Source organism: Micromys minutus (genome assembly GCF_963924665.1).
Source record: "Micromys minutus genome assembly, chromosome: 25".
Classification (NCBI taxonomy): Eukaryota; Metazoa; Chordata; class Mammalia; order Rodentia; family Muridae; genus Micromys; species Micromys minutus.
The window spans coordinates 30060851-30086521 of NC_137960.1; the positions used below are offsets into that span (position 1 = coordinate 30060851).

At 40.2% G+C, this 25671-nt stretch overlaps 1 protein-coding gene across 2 annotated transcripts in view; it reads left to right on the forward strand.

The window, feature by feature from the left end:
• GOPC (golgi associated PDZ and coiled-coil motif containing) overlaps positions 1-24265 on the forward strand; it is a 38662-nt gene extending 14397 nt beyond the window's left edge. The window contains exons 2-9 of one of the 2 annotated variants that reach the window (XM_080938285.1): positions 6998-7162; positions 8588-8611; positions 11484-11659; positions 12721-12886; positions 15444-15539; positions 16797-16961; positions 19681-19861; positions 22763-24265. In XM_080938285.1, coding sequence (XP_080794411.1) covers positions 6998-7162; positions 8588-8611; positions 11484-11659; positions 12721-12886; positions 15444-15539; positions 16797-16961; positions 19681-19861; positions 22763-22893 — 1104 coding nt within the window. In that variant the 3' untranslated portion in view covers positions 22894-24265. The remainder of the gene's footprint in view (positions 1-6997; positions 7163-8587; positions 8612-11483; positions 11660-12720; positions 12887-15443; positions 15540-16796; positions 16962-19680; positions 19862-22762) is intronic. The other variant, XM_080938286.1, reaches the window with a different exon arrangement.
• The last annotated feature ends 1406 nt before the right edge of the window (positions 24266-25671 follow it).

The following is a 25671-nucleotide window of genomic DNA, read 5'->3' on the forward strand; positions in this document are numbered from 1 at the left end:
TGGACACAGTACTACCTGAAGACCCAGTTATTCCACTTCTGGGCATATACCCCAGAGAAGTTCCAACATACAGCAAAGACACATGCACCACAATGTTCATAGCAGCCCTATTTATAATAGCCAGAAGCTGGAAAGACCCCAGATGTTCTTCAGTAGATGAATGGATACAAAATTTGTGGTATATTTACACAATGGAGTACTACTCAGCTATTAGAAACAATGACTTTATGAAATTCTTAAGAAAATGGATGCATCTAGAGAATATCATCCTGAGTGAGATAACCCAGTCACAAAAGAACAGAAATAATATGCAGTCACTAATAATTGGATACTAACCCCCAGAAAGCTCAGAATACCCCAGAAACAACTCACAGACTATATGAAGTTCAAGGAAAAAAAAAAAAGAAAGAAAGAAAATGTAAAACCATTATGCTTAATCTTTGCACACCAAGAAAACTTTGACTATTTCCAGGTTACATCTTGTTTTACATGTACTTTATGCTCATTGTAACTAGTAAGATCTTAATGCACACTATCAAACCTTTAGAAAAACCAAGTACTCACAAAAATGTATTCGTAAACTTTTATGCAAAAATGCTTAAAATTTGTACATTTATCTTTGTTTTTTTAAATAAAGTTCAATTAAAAAAAATGAACCTGATGATAATATAAAAATTAATAACTCAGTGTTACACTGGTTATGTTTACATATGTTGTGTTAAATAAACCATAATACAGATATTTATTTCATCTCGTGTGTGTTTTTGTTTAAGACAGAGTCTCAGCTCACACTAACCTTCATTTCACTTGGTAGCCAAGGCTGGCCTTCAGACCCTACTCGTGTGCATTCACCCAGATCTCTTTTTAAAAACGTTTTTGCATTGTGCCATGTCAGTTCTTCCTTCCACCATATGGGTCCCCCAGGGGTTGTCAACTTGATAGCAGGTACCCCTCCTGAATCATCTTACTGGCCCCATTTTATCAGGAAAATTTAAATCAGATGTCTGGCCATCTCTGTTGCACAGTGTTAGTGTAAAGCAGCACAGCTTTCCTGTTACAAACACGGTAGGAAGTGAGAATTTGTGATCTAAGGAAGACTGATTAACGAACCTTTATTTTAAAAAAAGGTTTTTTAACTTAAAAAGCGGGAATCTGAAATCACAAACAAAGCCCAAGGGCCAGCTCTCCAACAAAGGTGGGTATGAAGGTATTCTCACAAACTCCAGAATATGGTGAGCTGAAATGGCAGGACCTTCCCATGTCTCTGGAAAAATTCGCATATGGCAAGAGGGTTTCCAAGGAGGCCAGACACAAGTCACCAGCAAATGTTGGTGGGAGAGATTATCCCCTTGACTGAAAACTGAAGCAGGCAGGTCACAGGCCAGAGAACTGCTTCCAGGCTACAGGGAATCTAGGCAAACCTGTATGGGTGTGGGTGTCTCACCAACAAGCTAAAGATTCAAAATGGCTGGGTATACTCTGAGGATTTTAGAAAGTTTCAACCAAATCTCCGTGTGTGTGTGTGTGTGTGTGTGTGTGTGTGTGTGTGTGTGTGTGTGTGTGTGTGTGTGTGTGTGTGTTTGGGGTGTTGACCACTCTCCATCTTAAGACAAATCTCATATACTTATGGTGGTAGATGGGTGAGCATAAATCATGGTCTTCACATGGAGGTCAGAACAACTTGGAAGTTCTCACCTCCCACTTGTTTGTGTTTTGAGACAGGGTCTCACTGTGTAGCCCTCCCTAGCTGACCTGGAACTTACTATGTAGGCCAGGCTGGTCTCCAACTCAGTGAGATCTGCTTGCCTCTGCCTCCCAGGTACTGTGATGAAAGGCATGTGCCACCCCATCTGGTTGCCATCACCTTGTTTTGAGGTGACATCTGTCATGTTCTTTCTGCTGCTGTTACAGACTCCAGGCTCTCCTAGCTTACAGGTGATTCTCCTCTCTCCTCCTTTTAGGAGTACTGGGACTGTGCTCTTCCTTTCACATCTGGCTTTTTATTAGGGTTCTACACACTCACTCATCTCCCCAGCCCTCCATCCTTATTTATTTGGTTTTGAGGCTGGTCTCTCATTGAGCTTGAATCTCATCAATTAAGCTAAACTGGCTGGAAAATCAGCTTCAGAGATCTTCTTGTCTCTATCCCAACTTTATATATTGCTGGTGGGAATGTATTCCTGGTTCCCCCTCTGCAAAATCAATATGGGAGTCAATGCAACAGTAGCTCCTTTAAAAGTTGGTTGTAGACACACCGTAGAACTCAGAATTTTCACTTAGGCATGTATGCTAACACTAACCCTCACAACTTCTGTCCTCATGCTAGTTCCAACCGTTCTTGTAAGCTCATTCGGCTGTGTAGACTTTGAGGCTGGTTAATTTGAGTGTGTCGTGTTTTGACTTGTTTGCATTGTTTTAAGATAATAAAGTTTATTTAAAAGAAAAATAAAATGTATACTATAAATTTTTTTCATAGCATTTACATTGGTAATCCTGAGATTTAAGGTATTTGGAGTACAAAGGTTATATGTAAATGTTGGTCGTTTCATGGAAGGGACCTGAGAGCATTCAAGAACCTTGGCATTTTACAAGTCTTGGAACCAACCCATCACCAAAACACTTCCTATTTTGTAACCCAGAATATTCCTCCTAGGTGCAGTCAAGAAAAATAGATTCAGTGTTTAATAATCAACAGATTGATTTATCAGTATCATGTCTATCATCAAAAGTGGTAATCATCCAAAGTAAAAGAAACTGACACATTGTGTCTCTGTGAAAATTTACATAAAATGAAAATACAGTGTAACTGAATGTTAAAGACACTATTAAAGTGAAAGGCCAGTCAGTGTACACTACATTTGCATTTGTGTGACATTAAAGATAGGGGCTGCTCTGTTAAAAATTGTGTGCTCGCTATAAAGATGCTCTTATTGTTGCTAGTATGTTATTTGTGCATTGCTCTGATGTAAGGCACACTGAATAAAAGTGTTATAAGAAGGAAGGGTTGGCTGGGGACGTAGCTCAGTGTTAGAGTGTTTACCTAACATACACAAGACCCTGGGTTCCAACCTTAGCACCAACAGTAACAACAACAGAATGAGAAGGCCTGACTTATGGGGGCATCTGCAGGAAAGAGAGAAAGAAGCAGTGTCTGGGTTTCTCTGTTTCTTTTCTGTGATAAAATAAGTTGACAGGAGCCACACATGGGTCCACAGGCTGCAATTTCAGCACTGGGGCGGTGGGGACAGGTGGAGCTCTGTGAATTCAGGGACTAACCTAGTCTTGTGGTTCCAGGCCAGCCAGAGCCATATCAACTCTGTCTAAAAACAGAAGCAACAACAAAAAAAGCCTCATGGGGTACAGGTGCCTGACATACAAGCCTGAAGAGCTGACTTTGTTCTATCCCAGAACTCATGTCAAAGTAGAGGAGAGAAACAGCTGGACAGTTTTCTTCTGACCTCCACATGCCCATACCCTCTGATACTACTAATAGTAAGCAAAATAAAAAATGAAGGAAGAAAGGTTCTCGTCTGTATCACAGTCCCGTGTTACAGTCCGTCGCTGTGGAGCAGTCATAAGAGCAGGAGCATGAGACAGTTGGGCACACCGCATTCGTTCACAGTCAAGTAGCAGCAGCCAGTAAACACTTGCATGCTGTGCTCTGCTGCCTTGCTCTGTTATACTCTGTAAGCTCCTCTGCCCAGAGAATGGTTCGACCACATGAACTATGATGGTCCTCTCACATGAATTAACATAATCAAGATCACACACACACAGTTTCAGGTAATTGTAAATTCTGTCAAGTTAGCAATTAAAACTAAACATCACATGTGACAGTATTTTTGCCAGTACCCATTCCGATTTGATGTCCTGTACAGTATCTTTTTTTTTTTCTTTTCCCTCCAACCATCCCTGACAAGTAATCTCCCAAGCCCTAGTCCCCGACATCCTGTTCTCCATGTAACTGTCTACTGGGGAATTGTGTGTCTCTGCTCCTAGTCCCAGTGCAGGCCTCAGCTTTATACTTCTTTTTCCTGGTATTCTTATGGGACAGTTCTTGTTGGGGCCCTATTGTGATTTATACCAAGATCAGCATATCTAAGACCTGTCTTCTTTCCTCCTAAGTAAGCTGTTACCCTTATCTTAACCCTTTGCATCAGTGTCTTCACATTGGATAAGTTTTTGTTTATTTTTGACCGTATTGCACTGTGCTGCAAGTCTTCCTGATTATGTTTCTAACATTATAAAATCCTTTCCATTTATAAAATTAACCATGGCAGCAGATTGTTGTTCAAGTCAACTTTCCTTGGAGCTGAGCTAGTTCTGTATGAACTACCTACGTCTGTTTTCTGTGACAATATAGTTCTCTGGCCTTTCAGTTTTTAAATGGAAAGTTAAAGCTTAAAATTCTTTTGAGTTGAATCGCAAGGAAAGTGCAGGTGGCGGTTAGGTGGGAGAGCAGGCAGGAGGACCGTGAGCAGTACACCGTGGGAGAACAGTGTCAGCTGTGCAGAAATGCGGGGCCTCTGCGGAATGAATAAGCCCTCTTGAGGGGCTTTTCTGCTCTAACTGAACACTTGCAGTGAGCTCTGAGGCCCCGGGCTCACTGTGATTTCAGCACTTGGCCCTTAAAATAATCGCTACACGGTACAAAGGGGAATTTTCTGACTCAAAAAGCCACAGCTTCCTAAAATGAGGTTTTGAGCTCCTATAAGAGGTCATGTGACTGAATGTGAGGGTCCCAAAATCTTGGAGAAGAGTAAAAACAGTTTCTGAATGTGCAGCAACCAAAAATTAATTCAAAGCCAAATACATACTGAGTCCAAGGTGTTCTGGCAGCACCTGCCCTTGTACCACAGCCTCAGAGCAGCTTCGGTCCTGTGTCACTTGCCGTTACACTGTGCTTGCTGCTGCAGCACACGGAATGATGACTAGAGCATGCAGGCCAAGATGCAGGCTATAAAGCATATGTTCTTACAGATACGTATGCCTTACCGCCAATGAAGACTTAAAGATTTTTCCCGTCATTCTTCAGCATGCAAAGCTCATATTAGTATATCCCTGGGTTGTATTGTGTTAGCATGTTAAAGCTCAAAAATTGCTGTTTGAGTTTCTGACTTTAGTTTCTTTAAAAAAAAAAATTGTTGAGCCCAGGAGATGGCTCAACAGGTAAAAAGCACTTGCTTGCCAACCGTACAACTTGAGTTTAGATCCCTTGAATCAGTGTAAGCATGTGTCTATGGTGTGAGATGTGGGACAGAGGCAGGAAAATTCCCCAGCATCCGGAGGGTAGATACCCTGGAATATTCAGTGCAGCAGTAAGGAAGAGTGACTGTCCGTCAAGGTGAGGAGGGCGGTACCTGAGGTTGTCCTCTGACCCCACACACAGGCTACAGGACTCACACTGACATTTACACACACACAAATAAATATTTTGGAGGCACTTGTGGCTCTTTCAGGTAACCCAGGTTCAGTTCCCAGCACCCACGTCAGGTAGCTCACAACCTTCTGTAATTCCAGCTCCGGGGAATTCAGTACCTTCTGGCTTCATCAGGAACGTGAACATACATGACATGTACACATGTAGATTGAACACAAATGAAAATAAATCTTTAAAATACAGTTTTTTAATTATTAAATGAATTTTGGCTTGGAAGTAGGAAAGAATTTCCAACAACTTCTGAAATAGTCCTAAGCGTATTTGTGCACGTAGAACCTTAGTCTCTCTGTATTGACAGTTATCAAACCAAAATATTAACCAATGCTAGAAATGGTACTTTACCTAAGGTTGGCCAACCCTGTGACATGTTGTCATCTGTGAAGTTCACAATTGAGAATTATGTAATCAAGTTGAAAAAAAATTATATGTTTTAAGTATGTTTACCATTTTGTGTTGGGCTATAAATTCATAGGTGCCCACGGACTATAGTATACTACCTATGTCTTATAAGATCACATCCTCAGCCCGGAACTGTGTGAAAATAAACATATCTTGTTATGTAAATTATTATTGATCCTTACTAAATGATAAATCATATAATTATTGTTTATTTATTAGGAAGTATTTGCATATTTATTTTATATTACTATGTGACTGTGGTTGTGTAAAACTCCAGTGATAAGAGTTGCAAGAAAATGCATATGAGAGAAGTGGAGGGCAGGCATAAGCTCATGACGAAATGCATGCTGTAGGAAAACGTCTTTATGTAGCAGAGTGCCATGCCCCGGGAATATACACAGTGAAATTTAAAGAGAAAAGGCAGGTGGTGTCGCTCAGTTGACAGAGGAGTTGCCTAAGCATACATGAGGACCAGGATTCAGTCCCTAGGCACTCATAAATAGAGCATGGACACACACACAGCCATCTGAGCACCCAGGGAGCGGTGGCAGAAAGATCAGAAGTTCAGGGTCATGCTCTCTACACCGCCAGTTCAAGGCAGCTTGGACTAGGAACCATTTGAACGAGTGGATATTGCCAGTGGGAGAAGTTTAAGAAGTCTAATGTAGGTTGATTGATAGTTTCTGTACCTCACTAACATGTTACTCATGTTAGTGGACTGCCATAACACATAATGTCCAGACAGGAAGATGAACTCTATATCCCACACTTCTGTAATGTGAAAACTTTGAAGATAAAGATGAGAAAGCTTTGAAAGGGTTTAACAGTGTAAGCCGTGTAAAATGGAAGTAGTAGAAAACACGTATAGTAGAGTTCTTGTGCCACTCATATTTTCCACACTTGGTTTCTGGTCGGTTTAATTCTTTTTATTATGTTTTCACTTGCTTATTTGTGTGCGCATGTCTGAGTCCTGAGGATCAAAGCTTGACAGCGTGTGCTTTTCCCCACAACATCTATCCCAACAGTCCTGTCAACTTAGATGGATAATTTGGTCAGCTAACAGTGTTTACATTTTCATCTCAAGGATTATCTCTCTGCCATTTCTTGAATGGTGATAAGAAAGCTAAGCGCCCTTGATGTTTTCTGTTGCTTTATAAGGCACAGTTGGTGGATCTGCGATCTGAACTGACGGAGACTCAAGCGGAGAAAGTTGTCCTGGAGAAAGAAGTCCACGAGCAGCTTCTGCAGCTGCACTCCACTCAGCTTCAGCTCCATGCCAAAACTGGTCAGAGTGTCGACTCTGGGGCCATTAAGGCAAAATTGGTAAGTAGAGCGGGATGTGCACGCGTGTCAGAGGATGGAGAGGTGATTTCTAGTGGAGTTGTGATTATAAAAAGTGTTCATGGTGAGAATTCAGGCAATAGCAAGTTTATGGTCATATTCACTAATAGCATCTGATAAGATCAATACCCACCCAATAGAACAGAAAACACTATTTTCAAATATGTGTGTAAATATATTTAAAGGTTATTAAAGATATAATGTAAACACGTTTTTGTTCTGCTATCTGTTGGGGTTAAATTCAGTTGCTGTAGCAGAACTCCTGAGTAGCACTGAGATTGTCCTTGAATAGTTTTGTTGGTTTTCCCTCAACTAACCCTGTGACAGACATCTCAAAACTGATGCAGCCACTCTGTGTGTACGAGGAGTTAAGGTTCTTGTTTGGTTGTGTTCTGCCATTTATTTTGCAGATGAGTTCCAGCCTTGGGGTTTCCTCCTGTCCGTGTCTAGTTAGGAACAGGAGACTCTAAAGAGAGACAGAAAAATTCTTCTTCACTGTGTTAGCCTTTGTAAACAAGGTTCAGTTACTAAATCTCCTTAATAATTTTTGTCAGCCCCTCATTCACTTAGCCCTAGCTATGTGTTGGTTCAAGTGTCTTGGTAAAATTGGAATGCTGATAATACAGAGAAGGGGGACAGTATTGTTAAATTCTACCAAGTTTCTTAGCTCTCAGTCAAGTGTAAGCATTTCTGCTGTGACTGAACATTATGTCATGTCTATATATTTCATTATGAATTCCCTCTGGTTAGCCTTAACCATCTTAATTAAAACTGCCTATTTAAGTAGAAAACAAAATTGTAAGGCTTATTTCAGTTCAGCCTATGGATTATTGAGTGTAGTCTGTGTGCCAGACCTTTGGCTAAATATGCGACATCAGCAGTAAGAAAGATAAGGTTTAGGAGAGGAGGGCCATGAGACAGCACTGTTGGTGGGAGAAGTGTAAGGCGTGTTTAAGTTTTTCCTGCTTGCTCTTAACTTTGTTTGAATGCCTTCCTGTGCTGATATGTGGACTCTGCTTCAGCGTCTGTATTCTCCTGAGGACCTCATAAACTCAAGGGCCATGATCCTTGTTAACAGACGGTCCATCAGTTCTGTTGACTCCAGACAGCCCTGACTGAGACAAGCTATGTGCTGTTAACATTGAGAAACATTTTCATTAGAAAAGAATTCCTTAACTTTTAATAGGTGCTTTATAAAAACAAATACTGGGCCAATTGTATTGACTAATTTTAACTTTAAATTTTTAGTGTGATATTGTAACTATTGTTTATAGATTTGCAACTATATTTGTAATAGTGAGAGTTACCCAACTGATACTCAACATGTGGAAATTAATGATAATACCACTAGATAATTTGTTTGTTCGATGGTTTTCTAATTATAAAATTTTTTTCTTGTATCTGAAGTCTGTCCACTCTGTGGAGGATCTGGTAAGTCTGTCTTTCTCTTGCTTTGATGTATCCTGCTGAAGTGCTCTGGTGTTTTATGTATTAGCTGTTGTCACACTTTGTATTTGGAAGTGATGTTAGTGCTGGTTTTCAGGGTTCAGATACCTGAAAAGGGGGTGCCCGTTGTGCTTTTCTCACTGCATGTGCCTAAAGACTTATCTTTCATTTGTAACTTACAGCCACTGTCCGCAGACCCCATCGATTTCAACAACTTTTGAGACTTGTAACTTTCTGCCACTTACACTTTGTCAAAAGTACCCGCATGTGGGTATCAAGGATTTATTAAACGGACCTAGTTTTTGCCCCTTCGTGTTTCTGTTTGAACTTGTTCCCATTAGGAGAGTGTGCATGCAGATTCCTTCATCCATTGCATGTGTTAGGGCCTCTTAGCAGGTCTTAAAAGTATTGGGTTTTAAATGTTTTATCAGAAATCATTTTAGACAATAACAATGTATAAATTCTTGGTGCATTTCTCATTTTCCCAAGCTAATCAAATTTCATTTCACTTAGGACTTCACCACTTCTGAAGATGCATCAGTCTAAAACTTGAAATAAACTTATTACCTTAGTTAGGGTTTTACTGCTGTGAACAGACACCATGACCAAGGCAAATCTTATAAAAGACAACATTTAACTGGGGCTGGCTTACGGGTTCAGAGGGTCAGTCCGTTAGCATCAAGGTTGAGCATGGCAGCATCCAGGCAGGCATGGTGCAGGGGGAGCTGAGAGTTCTGCATCTGAAGGCTGCTACTGGACGACTGACTTCCAGGCAGTTAGGTGATGGTTTTAAGTCCACACCCACAGTGACACAACTACTCCAACAGGGCCACACCTTCTAATAGTGCCACTCTCTGGGCCAAGTATACCAAATACCACATTAGCTAATACAAAAAGCTTAACCAGGAAACAAACTTAGCAATTATCTTTAAATCTTAAAGTAATTTTGTTCGGTTGCCTTAATCATATTCTTGTTTGCATATTTTTAAAAGATTTAGTATGTATTTGGTGGTCTGTCTGCATGTGTGTCTGCATGCCAGAGAGAGGGCACCATATCTCATTATAGATGGTTATGAGCCATCATGTGGTTGTTCTTAACCTATGAGCCATCTCGCCAGCCCAAAACTTTTTTTCATGGCAGACTGTCCTTGAACTCACAAAGATCTCCCTGCCTCTGCTCCCAAAGTGGTGTGGTTAAAGGTGCACATCACCACGGCTGGCTAGCTTCATGTGTTAGTTGCAAGTCTTAGCGACTGTCAGATTCTCTAGGAGTCTGAATTATTAGAAAGAAGGGGTGGCCTCATAAGCTCAGTACAGTGATGTCTCTATATCTGTCCACCACGAAATCTTGGTCTTCAGGCTGGGAATAAAGCTTAGGTAGTAAAGTGCTTGTGGGTTAGAGCCCAAGAAGTGTGTGTGTGTGTGTGTGTGTGTGTGTGTGTGTGTGTGTGTGTGTGTTTGTGTGTGTGTGTGTGTGTGTGTGTGTAAAACACACATAAATGTATATATGAAAATATAACAGTATTTTCCTAAGCTCTGCATTTCTGTTGATCAGTAAGTCAGTAAGGGCACCTTGATGAGGATAAATGCTAGTGTGATATGTTTGGTTTGCTTTGATTCAGAACTAATACCTGTGGGGCCTCTTTGAACTCTCAGAAGAGGTGTACTTGGCCACACATAGTGTGCACATGATTTGGAATTTGCCTGTTGTCAGGCAAGATTTTTTGCACTCTGCCTTGACTTGAAGCTGCCCATTTCATAATTGGATCCTGAACCCATGGGCTGTGAGCATAAACACACTGTATAAGCTCAGGGGAAAACTGCACATTAATTCTTAGGAACTTACAGTAAAAACCTAATGGTGATGATCCTGGGATTATGTCCTCTGATACCCGTAGATTCACATAGAAGGCTGAAGATGGCTCCTTTTATGAGAGCAGAGAATGGAAGACTATTGTACTTCATACATACAAAAGGAAGATGTTCTCCCTAGAAAATCAAGCTCTGATGTAGTAACTACATGCATGGCTGTACCGTGTTTTCTGAAAGCTTAGAATGGGACAGTGAGATGGTCCAGTGGGAAAACACTAACCTGGAACTGTGTAGCCTAGACGACTGAACATAGGATCCTTCTCCTCAGTGTCCTGAGTCTTGCAGCCGTGAGCTGCCACGTGTGGCTTATCATTTTTATATTAGTCTGGTTTCTTCAGTCAGTTTTAGAAAGTAGACCCTGTGTCCTGCTTAAAGAAGATTGTTCTTGCTTCTCCCAGTGTCAGTAAACATGGCATGCAGCTATCCACAGGAAGGTCCAAGATGTTGTTTGCCTAATTTTAAAGAAGGAAATCCAGCCAGGGCATCATTTTCTGTATCTGTGATCCTAGCACATGAGACATGGATGCAGGATTGCAGGTTCCAGGCTAGCCTGAGCTACATGATGAGTTCCAGGCCAGCCTGAGATATCTATGAAGGCTGTATCTCAAAAACAAAGAATTATTGTGTAAAGAGATGGCTTAGCAGTTAAGAGTACTTGCTGTCCTTCCAGGGGACCCAGCATCCCACCAGCCTGCTCACAGCCACCTGTAACTGGAGTTCCAAGGGACCCAATCTGTTCTCTGGCTTCCAAGGACGGCCCACACACAATGTGGTACACGCTCATACTAAGATACAGATGCAGACGTACACACACACACACATAAAACAAAGAACTAGATCCAGCCATTGTATTCCAATCCTGTTTTCCATGTTTGCATTGTTTGTATTTTATGCTGAGCTTATGTGTAATTTTAAGAATCATAGCCTCCTAGTTGTAGAATCATAAAGACATTGTCATAAAATTATGTTCTTAAAATTACAATAGGAAAGAGAACTTGAAGCAAATAAAACAGAAAAGGTAAAAGAAGCTCGACTTGAAGCTGAAGTGAAGCTACTAAGGAAAGAGAACGAGGCTCTTCGCAGGCACATAGCAGTTCTCCAGGCTGAAGTTTACGGGGCAAGGTTGGCTGCCAAGTACTTGGATAAGGAACTGGCCGGCAGGTGTGTAAAATGGCTCTGCCTATACTCTTAGGTGGCAGGCCATTGCCCTATCTTTTATAAGTGAGACATTGTCATCCTTATTTTTACACACAGTTATAGGTTAACAGTGTTGTTAATTCAGCAGCACTGTTTAGTGCAGACTTGTTTGTCTACACATGCAAACTGGTACTGACGTACAGTGAGATGCCTGAAACTCTGCAGAGCAGGGCTTTTCTGTTACTTCTTGCCTGGAGATGCTCACGTGGTCAGCAGTGAGGATTTCTTTGCATCTTTTCTGGCTTTAACCTTGTTAGGTGAGTTAGTCACAAACTTTGATGATGTGTATCAAATCATTTTATGCTCATTTTAATATTCTATTTTATATTTTAATATTCTATTAAAAACTGAGATGAAGCAAAGTTTTTAAATTTTAAGATTTTAAAATTTTACGTGTGTGAGTGTTTTGCCTGCGTGATATATATATATATATGCATGCCTTGTATATTCTGTGCCTTTGGAGGTCAGAGGAGGGGGTGAGAATTTTTGAAACAAGAGTTACAGATGGTTGTGAGTCATTGTGGGTACTGGGAAGTAAACCTGGGTCCTCCTCAAGAGCTTCAAGTGCTCCTAACCACCAAGCCATCTCTGCAGCTGTGAAGCAAATAACTTTTGTCATTTTAAAATACAAATTTTTGATGCCTTTGTTTTTAATATGGTCAGTGTTATCTACCTGCTTCTACTTAATAGTGTGCTGAATTTACTTATGCAAGAGATAAAATGTTGCCATTAAGCTCAAAAAATTGTTTTCTTAGATATACTTAAATTAACTATATAATTAAAGGAGTTCTCATTTATTTCTTTTTTTAAAGGTTTAGCTTTTTTTTTCCCTAAAAGATATATGCCCCTTTTAGATATCTGTACAAATCTGAGAGACAGTAGGAAGGACTTAAGTATTAGTTTTATTACCAATTAAAATGTATTCAACTTAACTTAGTAATTCTTTTGAATTATCTTAAATATATATAAAATATATAAAAAATTTATAAGCTTAACCTAAACTGCTCTCTTTTACTCACTGGAAGGGTCCAACAAATACAGTTACTGGGACGGGATATGAAGGGACCTGCTCATGATAAGCTCTGGAACCAGTTAGAAGCTGAAATACATCTGCATCGCCACAAAACGGTCATCCGGGCCTGCAGAGGGCGCAACGACTTGAAGCGGCCCATGCAAGCACCCCCAGGCCACGTATGTCCCTGCTCCCTCTCAGCCTCCTCCTGGCTCAGTCTCCTCTTCTCCCTTGTTTCTTTTCCTCTATTAGTACTGAAGCTTTTATTTGATGAGGGACAGGGAATTTGGCTTAATTACAAGAGTTACATACATAAAAGGTTACCCAAAGGAATTTTGCTTGTGTCTCAGGCTTTTCTAAAAGTGGTGTTTCTTTGAACAGTCCTATCCAGCAAACATGCATTGCTGTACTTTAGGTCATATTTCAATTTTTCCTGAATCATGATTGAATGTGCTTAAAAATTGTAATAAACTTATCTGTGATAAGTTGTATTTGGGAGAAGTTTTCAAAGGAATTTTGGTACCTACCTCTAAACACAGATTCTGAAATAACATTACGTTTATTTGGCCTTTTATTAGGATAGAATTTGAAGTCTGTATCCAGTTTTCTGTTCCCTTATTAGATAACACAGACTTTCACCATAGCAGTTTACTATATGAAGCAGACTTTCCCCCAGTGGGTCACATGTTTTAGTACCAGTTGAACATGGCTTTTATGTTCGTTCCTGTCATTTGTTGCTGTGGTGAAGCAGTATGTTCAAGGCAGCTTACAGAAGGAAGCATTTGATTGTGAACACCATGATGGGGCACATGATGGCGGGTAGGCAGGCATGGCACTGGAACAGCTGAGAGCTTCCATCCTGACCTACAGACAGCAGCAGAGACAAGGCCACACCTCCCACCGCTTCCTTTACAGTCCGCCAACTGGGAAACACATTCAAATATATGAGCCATTCTCATTGAGACCAGCGCAGCTTTGCGCAGTAAGAGAATCTGTTGCCTCCACAATGTTATTATAAGAAGAATAATAGCACATAGTGAGGAACTATGTCACAGTGCATAGATATGTCACTGTCTTCTAGAGCCCAACACTCGGTGCTAACTTTGAGGTCCTGTAGGTCTGAGAAATAGGTTTTGAGGGGGACACAGTAGTTGGTGTGGCCGTGTATTAGAGTGACAGTATACTCAAATAGCTTTTGTGACATGAGCTAACTAGTTAGCTAGAAGCCAGAAGACCAGAGTTATTTTACATTAAATATAGGAGTCTTAAGTTACTTTGGTAGTTTTGAGCCTTTTCAATAAAACAGTGAACACAATAGTGTGGTATTGTGCCCAACTACCTCAGTCAGAGAGACAGCAGTGATCCAAGGAAAACATGAGAGAAGCTTGGGAAGGAACACTGGGAAGGAAGGGCAGTGTTGAGAGGGCTTGACTGAGCTACGTTCTTCACAACTGATAGTGAAGGAGGTGAGGGAAGAGGAAGATGGAGCTTGGCTTTGGCTAGCCATGTGTTCTTTGGCTTTTATTGATAAAGGAAGCACATGAAAATAAAGGTCTGTGGGAGAAAAGATGGCGTCAGCTCTAGACAGGCAGTGTTTGAGATTCGGGTGAGACATGCAAGAAATCCATCCAATTGGGTGTGTGAATGGAACTCAGGAAAGAAGTTTTGAGTTGAAGAAATGTTAGGGAAGCTATATTCTTTGGTGTTGTTGAAATGGAAGTCAGTAGCCAAGGGAAGCATGCACAGACTAACCAGGATTAGGAGGCAAGGAGGGGACGTCACAAAGAAAGACTCCTGGTACAATCAGCTTTGGTCACCTGGGAAAGTAGTGTAAGGGAAACAGAGGAACAAGGTGGGTTTCTAAAAGGTGTTTATTGGCCCCTGTCAACCTTTCGCAAGGTAGTGACTAAAAAGTGTTCATTGTATTCAGCAATATTTTTATAAGTGGCCATAAAGAGAATTTTAGGCTAGAGACAAAGTCTTAATCACAGTGACCAAAGATGTGCAAGGCGAGGAAGTACGTGTGGAGGACAGAAGATAGTAACTGAAAAGACAGGGAAGATCGAGGGGGTCCTGAGTTGGGTTTTTTTTTTATTTGTTGTACTTTGGGCTTCAGGGTTTGGTTTGGAAGATGCTTAGAATGCATTTACTTGCTGAGTTGAAAAGGTTAGTAGAAAGAAAAAGATCAAAGATACCAGAGGGAGTCAAGTGGGGTCAGTGCAAAGTGTTTGCTTAGCATGCAAAACAGTCTTAGGTTTGAACTTTAAAAAACAGAAGGCTAGGAAGTTCAAAGAAAGAAGATTAATGGGATAAACTACCTTATTTAACAGGTTGATTGTATTGTAGAGCACTAGGGAATAAAATGTAATTAATGTTCAAGCTGATAAAAAATTATCAGTTCTAAAAATCACTTAACATTTATATAAATCCCTAAAGATATTTTCTAGTAAGGATACATGGCTATTACTTTATTCCTGGAAGATACTTATTTTTAATTGATTCCTGGTAATTTTATAATGTCTCATTATATAAGCATATATATTTATAGAAGGTGAAAAAAATCATCTATGGATTTTAGCATACCATCATTTTCATCACCTTTTAATTGCTGTAGTGTATGTACCAGGAGATTAGTAATGGTTTCTAAAGGCAAGCTAGTAAACTGAGTTCAGCTTGCTTTGTTACATACTTAAATAATACTCTTTTTTTTCTTTCTTTTTTTTTCCCTGCGATAAGGATCAAGACTCTTTGAAGAAAAGCCAGGGAGTTGGTCCAATTAGAAAAGTTCTCCTCCTTAAGGAAGACCATGAAGGCCTTGGCATTTCTATCACAGTAAGAAGTAGTGCTTCCGTTTCCTTGTGGCACTTGTCTGGTAGGAACAGACTCTGTTGTTGGTCATCATCTGGGGGAGCAAAGTGTTCTGAATATAGCTCAAAATAACTGAATTTTTCAAAACTTAAGCAGCAGCACTTTTGCATAAAGCCTTTTTGTGTATAAAGAAAACTTCCTATAGGAAGTCCATACAGGAAGTGTAGTTTAACGTTTTTAGTACAACTGGGAGCAGACATGAACATGATACAAAAGCATATGTTCAGGCAAAACACCCTATATACATAAAATAAAAAATTAAAGTAGAACTAACACACATAAGCTGTATAAAGTGACAGCTACCAGTTATTGTATCTCTTCAACATTACGTATTTTTGTATTTCTGAAATACTTCTTTTGTAAACTTACCTTGGTTAAACCCTGATGTGACTTCACAAACCTTTAATTCCAGCATTTGGGAAGCAGAGCCAGGTGGATATCTGTGAGTTCAAGACCCCTGGTCTACATACTGAGTCCCAGGATAGCCAGAGCAAATAGAGAGACCCTGTCTCCAAAAATAAAAAAGTATCCTGGTTATACATAAAGTAATTATACATATTTTAGTCACTCTTCTATTGCTCTGAAGAGACACCATGACCAAGGCAACTCTTATAAAAGAGAACATTTAACTGGGACACACTTAGAGTTTCAGAGGTTTAGTCCTTTCTCATGACATGTATGGCACTAGCTGACAGCCGTATGAGAGAGAAAGACACTGGGCTTGGCGTTAAGCTTTTGAAAACTCAAAGCCCACCTCTGGTAACACTTATTCTGACACAGTCACACCGGCAAATCCTTCTAATCTTCTAATCAGTTCAAACAGTTCCATTTCCTGGGGACTAAGCATTCAAAAAATGAGAGAAGGTGGGGCCATTCTTATTCAAAACACTGCAATATGTAATAATTTAGGTTTGACCAAAGCGCTTCGGAAGGGACCGCAAGATGGCTCAAAGTGCAGTGGAACACTATTATATAAGGTCTTCTTAATGGTTAAGAAATGAGGCTATTGTAGTTGTTTAGGCTGTTTTAGTTTGGGGACCTGTAATGATTTCAGAAAACCATATGGTCTTAGTCATTGTACTCTTTGGTAGTGAATAAAATTTCACCCATGCTTACAGAGACTCTGTTTATTGTAATGAGATTTTAAGATGTCTTGTGTGTAAGATGACTTACAGTCATTCTATAAGATATAAAGTAACTTTCCTCCTTTGATACTGCCAGGGTGGGAAGGAGCATGGTGTTCCCATTCTCATCTCTGAGATCCATCCAGGACAGCCTGCGGACAGATGTGGGGGTCTGCATGTTGGAGATGCTATTCTAGCAGTAAATGGAGTCAACCTAAGGGACACAAAACATAAAGAAGCTGTAACCATACTTTCCCAGCAGGTGAGCTCTCTTTATGTCGTTAAACCTCGTGTAGAACTTGTTTCTATTCGTTGAAGCTTATAGATGTCGTTTGATCATATTTGCTGAAAAGTTACATTTACTCTTTTCTATAGCTACTCAGCTTTGGACAAAGTATGTAAGTCCTCTGTGCAGCAGTCCCGCCGTCTGTATGGTGGAAATGGAGCTGTGTGTGTGATTCAGAATAGGATAGGTACTCGAGATCAACAGCATGAATGACAGACACATCTTGCCAGCATAGGGTGTCAGGGAAAACTCGTAGGAGTATCCTGATTTTAGTCATAGAGTATGAACTGAAAGGATCCTTAGAATTCCTTTAGCCTAGTTTTCTTATTTAAAGTAATTAAGCTCGCTGGAGAGACTTGATGGCTCAGTGGTTAAGGCTGCTCTTGCAGAGGATCCACATTCAGTTCCTAGCTCCCATGCCATGGTCAGTAGCCATTTATAATTCTAGTTCCAGGACCGATCCTAAGCTTTGTGTTGCTTCCAGGGGCACAGACATTCATGCAGGCAAAACACACATAGTAAAATAATTAAACTGCAAGTCCTGGAGAACAAAGGGTATGCTCAGTTGATAGCAAATGAGTTCGAGAATAAGGATCCTTATTAGAGTCAGATTGGTTACCTCATGTCCTTACAACCTCTGTTTTCCTCTGGGAATAGAGTTGAGGGAATTAGAGCAGTGCTGGTGGAACAGGGAGATGTTTGGTCATCAACAACGTGTACCAGTGTTGAATGATCGTAGGCGAATGTGAATTACAGACTATCCGCTGTCTCTAGTAACTCACTTTATCCAGGAGTCAATTAAATGGCTTCAGTAAAGGGAGGGCTTAGTGATAATGGTTGTTTTTGTTTTGTTTAGAAAAGTCTTGTATATTAAGCCTGAAATTTGTGTTGGTATTAATTTCCAACCTGTGATACTGTGTGACACAGCATTGTCACCTACAAAATTATTAAGAACCATACAATGGAGTTACAAATTGATTAAAAAAAAAAAAAACAGTGGCAAAACAGTCTGCAGTGTCTTGTGTCAGCTTTGCGGTGGGCCATGGTGATAGGCACCCTGGGAACATGCATGTGAGCCTCAGGCTGGACCTGCTTTAGAGCTTCACTGAAGACTGCTACATAATCGTCTACCTTTACAAACCGTTATTTTTAATTATGTGGGTGCTGGGAGTCAAATCTGGATCCTCTGCAAGAGCAGCAAGTGCCCTTAACCACTGACCCATCTCTCCAGCCCAGCTTAATTAAGTGAGAAAACTGGGCCGCAGGAATTCTAAGGATCCTTTCTGTTATATTTTGTGACTAAAAGATGTCGACTTCCAGGAATCTTTTCTCTAAAGCTCTATATTGCTGTGATGTATCTGTCACTTCATCCTCTGATAAGAAGGATCTAGGAATACTGCTGTGGTCTCCTAAGTTGGTGTGTGCTTGGCTCAGTTTGACTCAGTATGGGTAGAATGAGACCTGGGTGAATGGCAGCTGTGGTAAGGAGCTGCAGTTAGGCAATGGTGAATGTTAAAGAAAACAGAGCTTAGAGCACGTTGTTCAAGAGTAGTCGCAGGAGGGCAGGGCACCAAAGACATTGGTTTGGTGGGTAACACTCAAAACCAGCAGACTTTCTTTCTAGAAAAGACAGGCCATAATTTTTAGAGTTACAAACACAAGGATGTGGTGACTGTAACCTCAGTAAAAGACAGTTACACAACTTGGAGACTTTTTTTAAACTTAAAATTATTTATAATTCTGTACTTGAGCATTAAGTTGTTATTAAAGAAGAACAGTAAAAATATTGCATCTAGCTAGTGTAGTAAAAGGAATAAGGACTATAGCCACAGCAGCGTCTTGTGCTTGCTTAGGCTCTAGGGAAAGCTGCATGTTCTTGTCGCTCTCATTATGAGAAGAGACAAATGGGGATGCTCTGCAAAGTCAATAAAAGCTATAATTTTATACAATAAATATAGTAATTACTGATATTCCTGAATAAATATCCTTATTATTACTGTTGTTTCTCAGTTTAAAAAAATTTTTAAACAAACGTTTATGACTTACTAAGAGGTTGGGTATAATAAAATTCACATTTGTAATCTCAGTTTGGATAAACTGAAGCACACTAACTTGGGCAAGCTAGAGGTTAGCTTAGGATATCGAATAGCTTCCTATTTTAAGGGAGAAAGTACTTAGTGGGGAACAATAAGTCATAGCAATTTATTGAATTAGCAAAGTTTGTTTGACACCCTTATGTACAAGTTTACTTATTATCAGCTTAAATGGATTTGCTAGATGCTTGTCAAGTACAAGATGTCTTTAAACTGAACACTTGTTCAAAGATTCTGTAAATTTAATAGTTGAGCATCCTTTTTATTTTTGATACATTATTTAAAATACTGTGGTCAGACCAGGATAGTGGCATATATCTGTAATCCCTTCTCTTAAAATGTGGAGGCAGGGGGATCATGAGTTGAAGCTCATCCTCAGCTGTGTGTGGATTCAAAGCCAAGCCTGGTCCACTGAGACCTTGTCTGAAGTGAATGAATGGTCCGTAGAAGGAACTCCCTCGTAGAGAAGATGTGTGGAGTGGTCTCACTGAGGAGGAGCTGGAGCTGCCCTCTCCTCCTCCCAGTGCCTGTTCCCAGAGACTGAGAATTCTGTTGTGGTTGTGATCAAGGTGACTTGACTTTCTGTGTCCATCCCTGCTCAGAGAGGAGAAATTGAATTTGAAGTAGTCTACGTGGCTCCGGAAGTGGATTCTGATGATGAAAATGTAGAGTACGAAGACGAGAGTGGACACCGCTACCGTCTGTATCTTGACGAGTTAGAAGGCGCTGGTAATTCTGGTGCTACTTGCAAAGACAGCAGTGGCGAAATGAAAGTGTTACAAGGTAAAACTCACTCCAAACTTGGTTACATATGAATTGGTTATTAATAACATTTTTCTGTTGGTTTCTAGAGACAGGGACCAGGCTGGCCTTGAACTCAGAGATTTGCCTGCCTCTGCCTCCTAAGTGCTGGGGTTAAAGGTGTGTTCAGCCATCACTGCCCGTCTTATTCATGATATTTTAATGTAAAAGCTTCAGTGTTCTTGAGTAACATGTTAAATGACACAGAACAAAAGGAATGAGTCTTGCAGTTTTACTAGTTCCACCAGTGTACACATTCTCGAGTTCATATTGGCCAAGATGCTTGAAAAACAAAGAAGATTCAAATGTTCTGGACTCTGAAATAAAACCCACATCCCTTTAGAGAGCAGGTATTTTGATGCAGGTTCTTCTCCTAACTCGAGGGCTAGAGCTTAGGAACTGTGGCCTACTGGTTAAATTGATGTCTGTGATTAGTATTCAGATTGCAGTATAGGAACCTCAAGATTTTTAATTTGGTATTTATGAAAGATCTGTACTAGTGCTTCCTTTGGGTACAGCAATGTTTCCCAAGTTATCATAGGTGTCTGGAAGTTACCGGGACCTCTTGAGGCACACGGGTGAGGGGCTTTTCCTGGTAAAACTGTGGTGAAACAGTGACAATTTTTAGATAAAATTGACATTTGGGGATAAAGCTACAAGACTTATTATTTTTTATAAAATGTTAATTCTCGAATATATTGCTTATTTTTGGTTTGCTTTTGAGACAAGATGCCACTGTATAGCCTTGGCTGACTGTGAATTACAAGTCGTCCTACCTCAGTCTCCATCACAGGCATCTCAGTTATTAGTGTACATCTGTGTCACTGACCCGGCACACTGCACAAGGCTGGCCTTAACAAGTGCTGCCCTTGCTAGGTCACTGACTTCTTAGAACAACAACTGACAGATAATGATTATTCAGACAGGTGAGCATCGACTTCAAATTTTACAGTCTGTTTAGACAGCTAAGAGTATTTATTCCCAGAAATATGCGCTCTTAAGTGAAAAGTATGTTTTGTAGAACATAGCTTAAATTCCCATGAACTTGACTGGTTCCCAAAGAGAGGTTCGTAAGAGCTCCATGGACACAGGACTGATTGACTTGTTACACAGTGCAGCAAAACGTGTCCGTTTTGGAAGTGCTGCTTGCTTGGGCAACTCAGTGTATTTATATGACCTGTATGTAATTTACCAGGCTGTGTATATTTGCCTTCAGAGTACAAGCTAGTAAAGAAAACTGATTAACTGTGTGCTGATAATTCCTCAGGTTCTGCGTTGTTGGATTTCGGTGCAGTTCTGAAGAACATTGACAGTTATGTGAAAAGACAGTTAAAATGCTCTCACCCAGCCACACTTCTGTGAAGCTGGTTCTCCATGCACTTGTAACAAAGGAAATAAAAACCTAGGTGTAGGTAAAGCCTGTTACTAGGGTCAAAGAGGTTAAAAGCACTTGCCACTCTTCTAGCAAACTAGAGTTGAGTTCCCAGCAGCCACACTGTGCAGTTCACAACCTACTGTAACTTCAGCTCCAGCGAATCTGGTGCCTTCTGGTCTCAGCAAGCATTTAGACATGTGCACATGTATATACACACACAGATGAAAATAAATCTGTTAAACATGTTTTTAGAAATGAATAGCAAGCAGCACTGAGAAGTCCATGGCAGAGGAAACTGAGTTTGAAGCTAGCCTGGTCTACAAAGTGAGTTCCAAGAGAGTCAGAAATATACAGTGAAACTCTGTCACGGACGAGGGGAGAACATGGAGGGTGGACTGCTGTCACGTTTTTATCAGAACCCTATAGTGTTGAGCTGCTCTCTCCCATGGCCACATTGTCGTTTTACTGTCATGGGTATTGAAAAACTTGTTCCAAGATGATGGTGGGACAGCAGGGGTGGGGTGGGGATGGGGACAAAAACCTTTTATCTTAGTGCTCACGAGGCAGAGGCAGGTCGTTCTCTATGGTCAAAGCCAGAGTGGTCTACAGAGCGAGTTCAGGACAGCCAAGGCTACACAGAGAAACCCTGTCTCGAAAACAAACAAAAAGTTACTTACTTTTTTTTTTTTTATAGCCAAGGTTAGAAAACTTTCTATACCTATGTATACTGTGAATGCTTAAAACATGAGCTATGACTCAGCCAAATGCATGCTGTACTCACTGTTAAGTGACTCAGATCATGGAAAGCCTGTCTTTAGTATGTTTGAGCTCTTCCTAGGACTCCTAGACTGGCCAGGAACTCACCGTGTAGACCATGCTGTTCTTGAACATGGGATCTTCCTGCCTTAGCCGCCCAAGTGCTGAAATAACAGTTATGTACTACGATGCACAGCTAAAATTCATCTGTTGATTATTTACTACAGATCTTCCTAAGCTTATTTAGTGAGTCTTACAGTCAATCATATTTACTAACAACCCCATTATATATGTTAAATAAATGAACCAAAATTTATTTTAATGTTTAGCTAGGCATCTTGCTAACAGACTGTTTAGCAGTCAAACTAGATTATAGTTCAATGAACTGAAGTTAAATAACATGAAAACAAAATATAAAAGTTAAAATATTTGTACTTCAGTAGATAATTATATAAATACAGTTGGATTTTATGATTTAGTATGGCAACCCTAAGCCTCTTAGAAAACTGGATAGACTTGTTTTACAACTTTCAGATAGCTTTACTGGTTGTACTTTAAAGTGTATATGGTGTTTGCTGTCTGCTGTAAGATTAAAGGATCCCCTCGAGCACTGAATCTGACCAGAGAAATACTAGTCTGCTTCTGTCACTGCTCGTGATTTCACTGAACCCTTTTTTTCTCAGTAAAATTGTAAAACTTGGACATATTTTTAGCGAGAAATATGTGGTATTTCTTCTGTTCTTGTCTCCCAGGGTATAACAAGAAGACGGTGAGGGACACGCATGAGAATGGGGACGTGGGGGCTTCGGGCGAGAGCCCTCTGGACGACACTGCTTCGAGAGCAGCTCACCTGCACAGCCTGCATCAGAAGAAGGCCTACTAATCCATCCCAGACACTCTGCTTGTCAGACTCGTGGAATGTGGGGCACTAGAGAAGATGGTGACAAAGACTGCACAAGATCAGGGAGGCTGTGTGTGCCTAGAGAAAGGCGGGAACCTCAGGGCTTCATGTGAACAATTCCAAGTGCATAAACCCCAGTTTCTGTGGTGTACCTTAATTAGCTATTGCATGGAAGGCAGTTTTGATTTTCCTGGAATCTAAGCACCAAAGCATGTGTTTCCCAAAAGGGGTATTACTAGGCTCTTACAGGCCAAGTGGATGCTATTCCATTTGGCTCCTTTCATATGTAACAGGACAGTGCTAACTGGAATTTTCTAAGGACCCTTTAAATACAGCAAAGTAAATGATACCATATACTCCCTAAGGATAGCTGTGGAACTTCAGATGACAAAACTTGACTCAGTGAATAGCAAAAATCTAGGGTGACATTTTTGCTTAACTGAAAATTTTGTTTCAGGTTTTTTAAACAAGTGTATTATACATTCCTGATAACTAAATTAACTCTTTATACCTAAATTAATATCTAAATCATTATGCCGAGTTCGCTCTCCAGTTTACTCAACTGCAGTACAAAATAGTTTCTTAAGGCAATCCTGTATCAATCAATGCTGCACTAGAAATCGTTTGGGAAAGTTACTGTGCATTTACTTTGGATTTTTAAAGGAAAGGCAGACGAGTGGAAAATGCCTGTCTTCAATTATGTTGATCTGTGTGCATGGAATTGGAGCATTACACTGTTGGTGTTTAGTCCCAAATGTAAATTGTCTGGAATCCACAAAAGACAGTTTTATACATTTTTGAGTTGTTCCTAAGCTTTGTCATGTGATAGTCAGGAACATTACTATGTCATGAAATACATTGTGTTCAAACAACAGTTGGCTTTAAGTACCTGACTTGCCGATCATTTAAAAAGCCAGGGGCCAAAGTGGGCAAGATGAGGTAAAGACATTTTGGCACAGTGAGCATGTTGGTGTTCATATCAGTACAATATGACTGAAGCAATACTTGTGTGCAAACTCTGTAAATGCATTAGTTCTCTTGTATCTGAACTAAGCACAGAGCCGCCTGCTCCCTTCTTTCCTGACCTACAGACCATTGCACCCTGCTGGGCAAAGTCAGAATACTGTATTTAAAGAGGTGTGATTTTTGCTAAGTCACTGTTTTAAAGGATTTATACCTAAGGGAATCTTACGTGGGAGAAGCCTACATATAAGGCTTTTGCGATATCAGTATCTTCTTTCTTGGTATGCTTGTTTTTCCCAGAGCATTATATATTTGTTCAAAGTTAAATCTATAAAATGTATATACTTTGTTTTGTGATTTTGCTATTTATAAATTTACTTTTTCACTGTTGCTCCTCTATGGTCTGTGGGTGGTTTCATTCTGCATAGTGTCACCTGTTACCTGGTGACTAGAAGCACTTGGTATGTACCTTGTTATTGATGCTGAGATGCCTTGTAGTGTAACGTTGCCTGTAAGCAAGGTTAGTATTTCAACTGTACAAACGAATAAACACGTCACATATCACTGTTTGCTCCTGACAGGCTAGGCCTCTTAAAAGAAAGATTGCTTTTTCTTCATGTATTCCTCCCGCCAAACACATGCATGACTTGAGACCTTCAAAGTAGGTAGTAGCCAGTGTATTCATTTAAGAAAAGAAATATCCATGGTAACAGACCTGAAAACGTTTTTGCTTTGACCTGAAACCATGTTGCTCCTATATCCTTCCAACATCGCCTGGGAATGACCATGGCCGTGTTCCTTTTTCTTCTGACATTATAAGCCTTATATGCTATGGCCAAATCACTAGGGGATGTAAGCTATAACCTTTGAATTTTTGAAATCTTCACGGTAAACGTGGAAGCAGAATTTTAGAAAATGGATGAACATTTTTGTGAGCTGCCTATGAGGGACTGTGTGAGACGGGTACAGAATATATCTTGGAAAGAGTAGTTTATAGTTCCACAGGTCAGTCTTGACCTCTCTGCTTTCTGGTTGGGCAGCCTGTGAGGGCATCTGGTACTCTCCCAGTGTGTGGGCTCCAGGGACGCACTAGGCAGTCAGACTGTTCCCAAAGCACTTAGTGAAAAGTAGTTTTTATATTTCACACCCATAGGAAAGACGTCCATATAACACTGAATCTTCTTGAACAAAGCCAAAAGTGGGGGGGGAGAGCTGTTAAAAAGCCATTAGAATGAAAGTGTGTTGAGTAGAACATGAGAGGTGTGTGTGCAGACATATTCACACTTACCGTGCAGAACTGTCTTCTGCAGTTCTCTGTTCTGAACATGATGGAAGTGACACATTTGGGTTAGGGATTACTGTTAAATTTAAGAGAGATGAAGAGCTTGTGAGTCTATTGATTAGAGTTGAACAGTTACAAACAACACAACCTGTCCATGGTGCTGGAGTAGGCCCCAGAGCAGTGGGCTTACATTGTTTTCATAGTTTAAAACAAAAATATATTGATTCACATATAAGGTGATTTATGATAATTGTATTATATCTAGTTAAGTTTCATATTCTCAATTAGCCTGTAAATAAAAATGACATCTTCTACATTAAAGTGATATTGATCAGATTTGAAGGAAAATAAAATGTTTTCTCTTTCATTCACATTAAGTATTTTGGCTTATTGTGGGTTCTGAGTAGCTCCTGTGACTTGCACCAGTGTGTCATTAAATACCCAAAGGCCGAATCCAGATGCTGAGGTAGAGTATTATAGGTTGGGTAGGAACTGTCGTCTAGTCTTAACTGTTT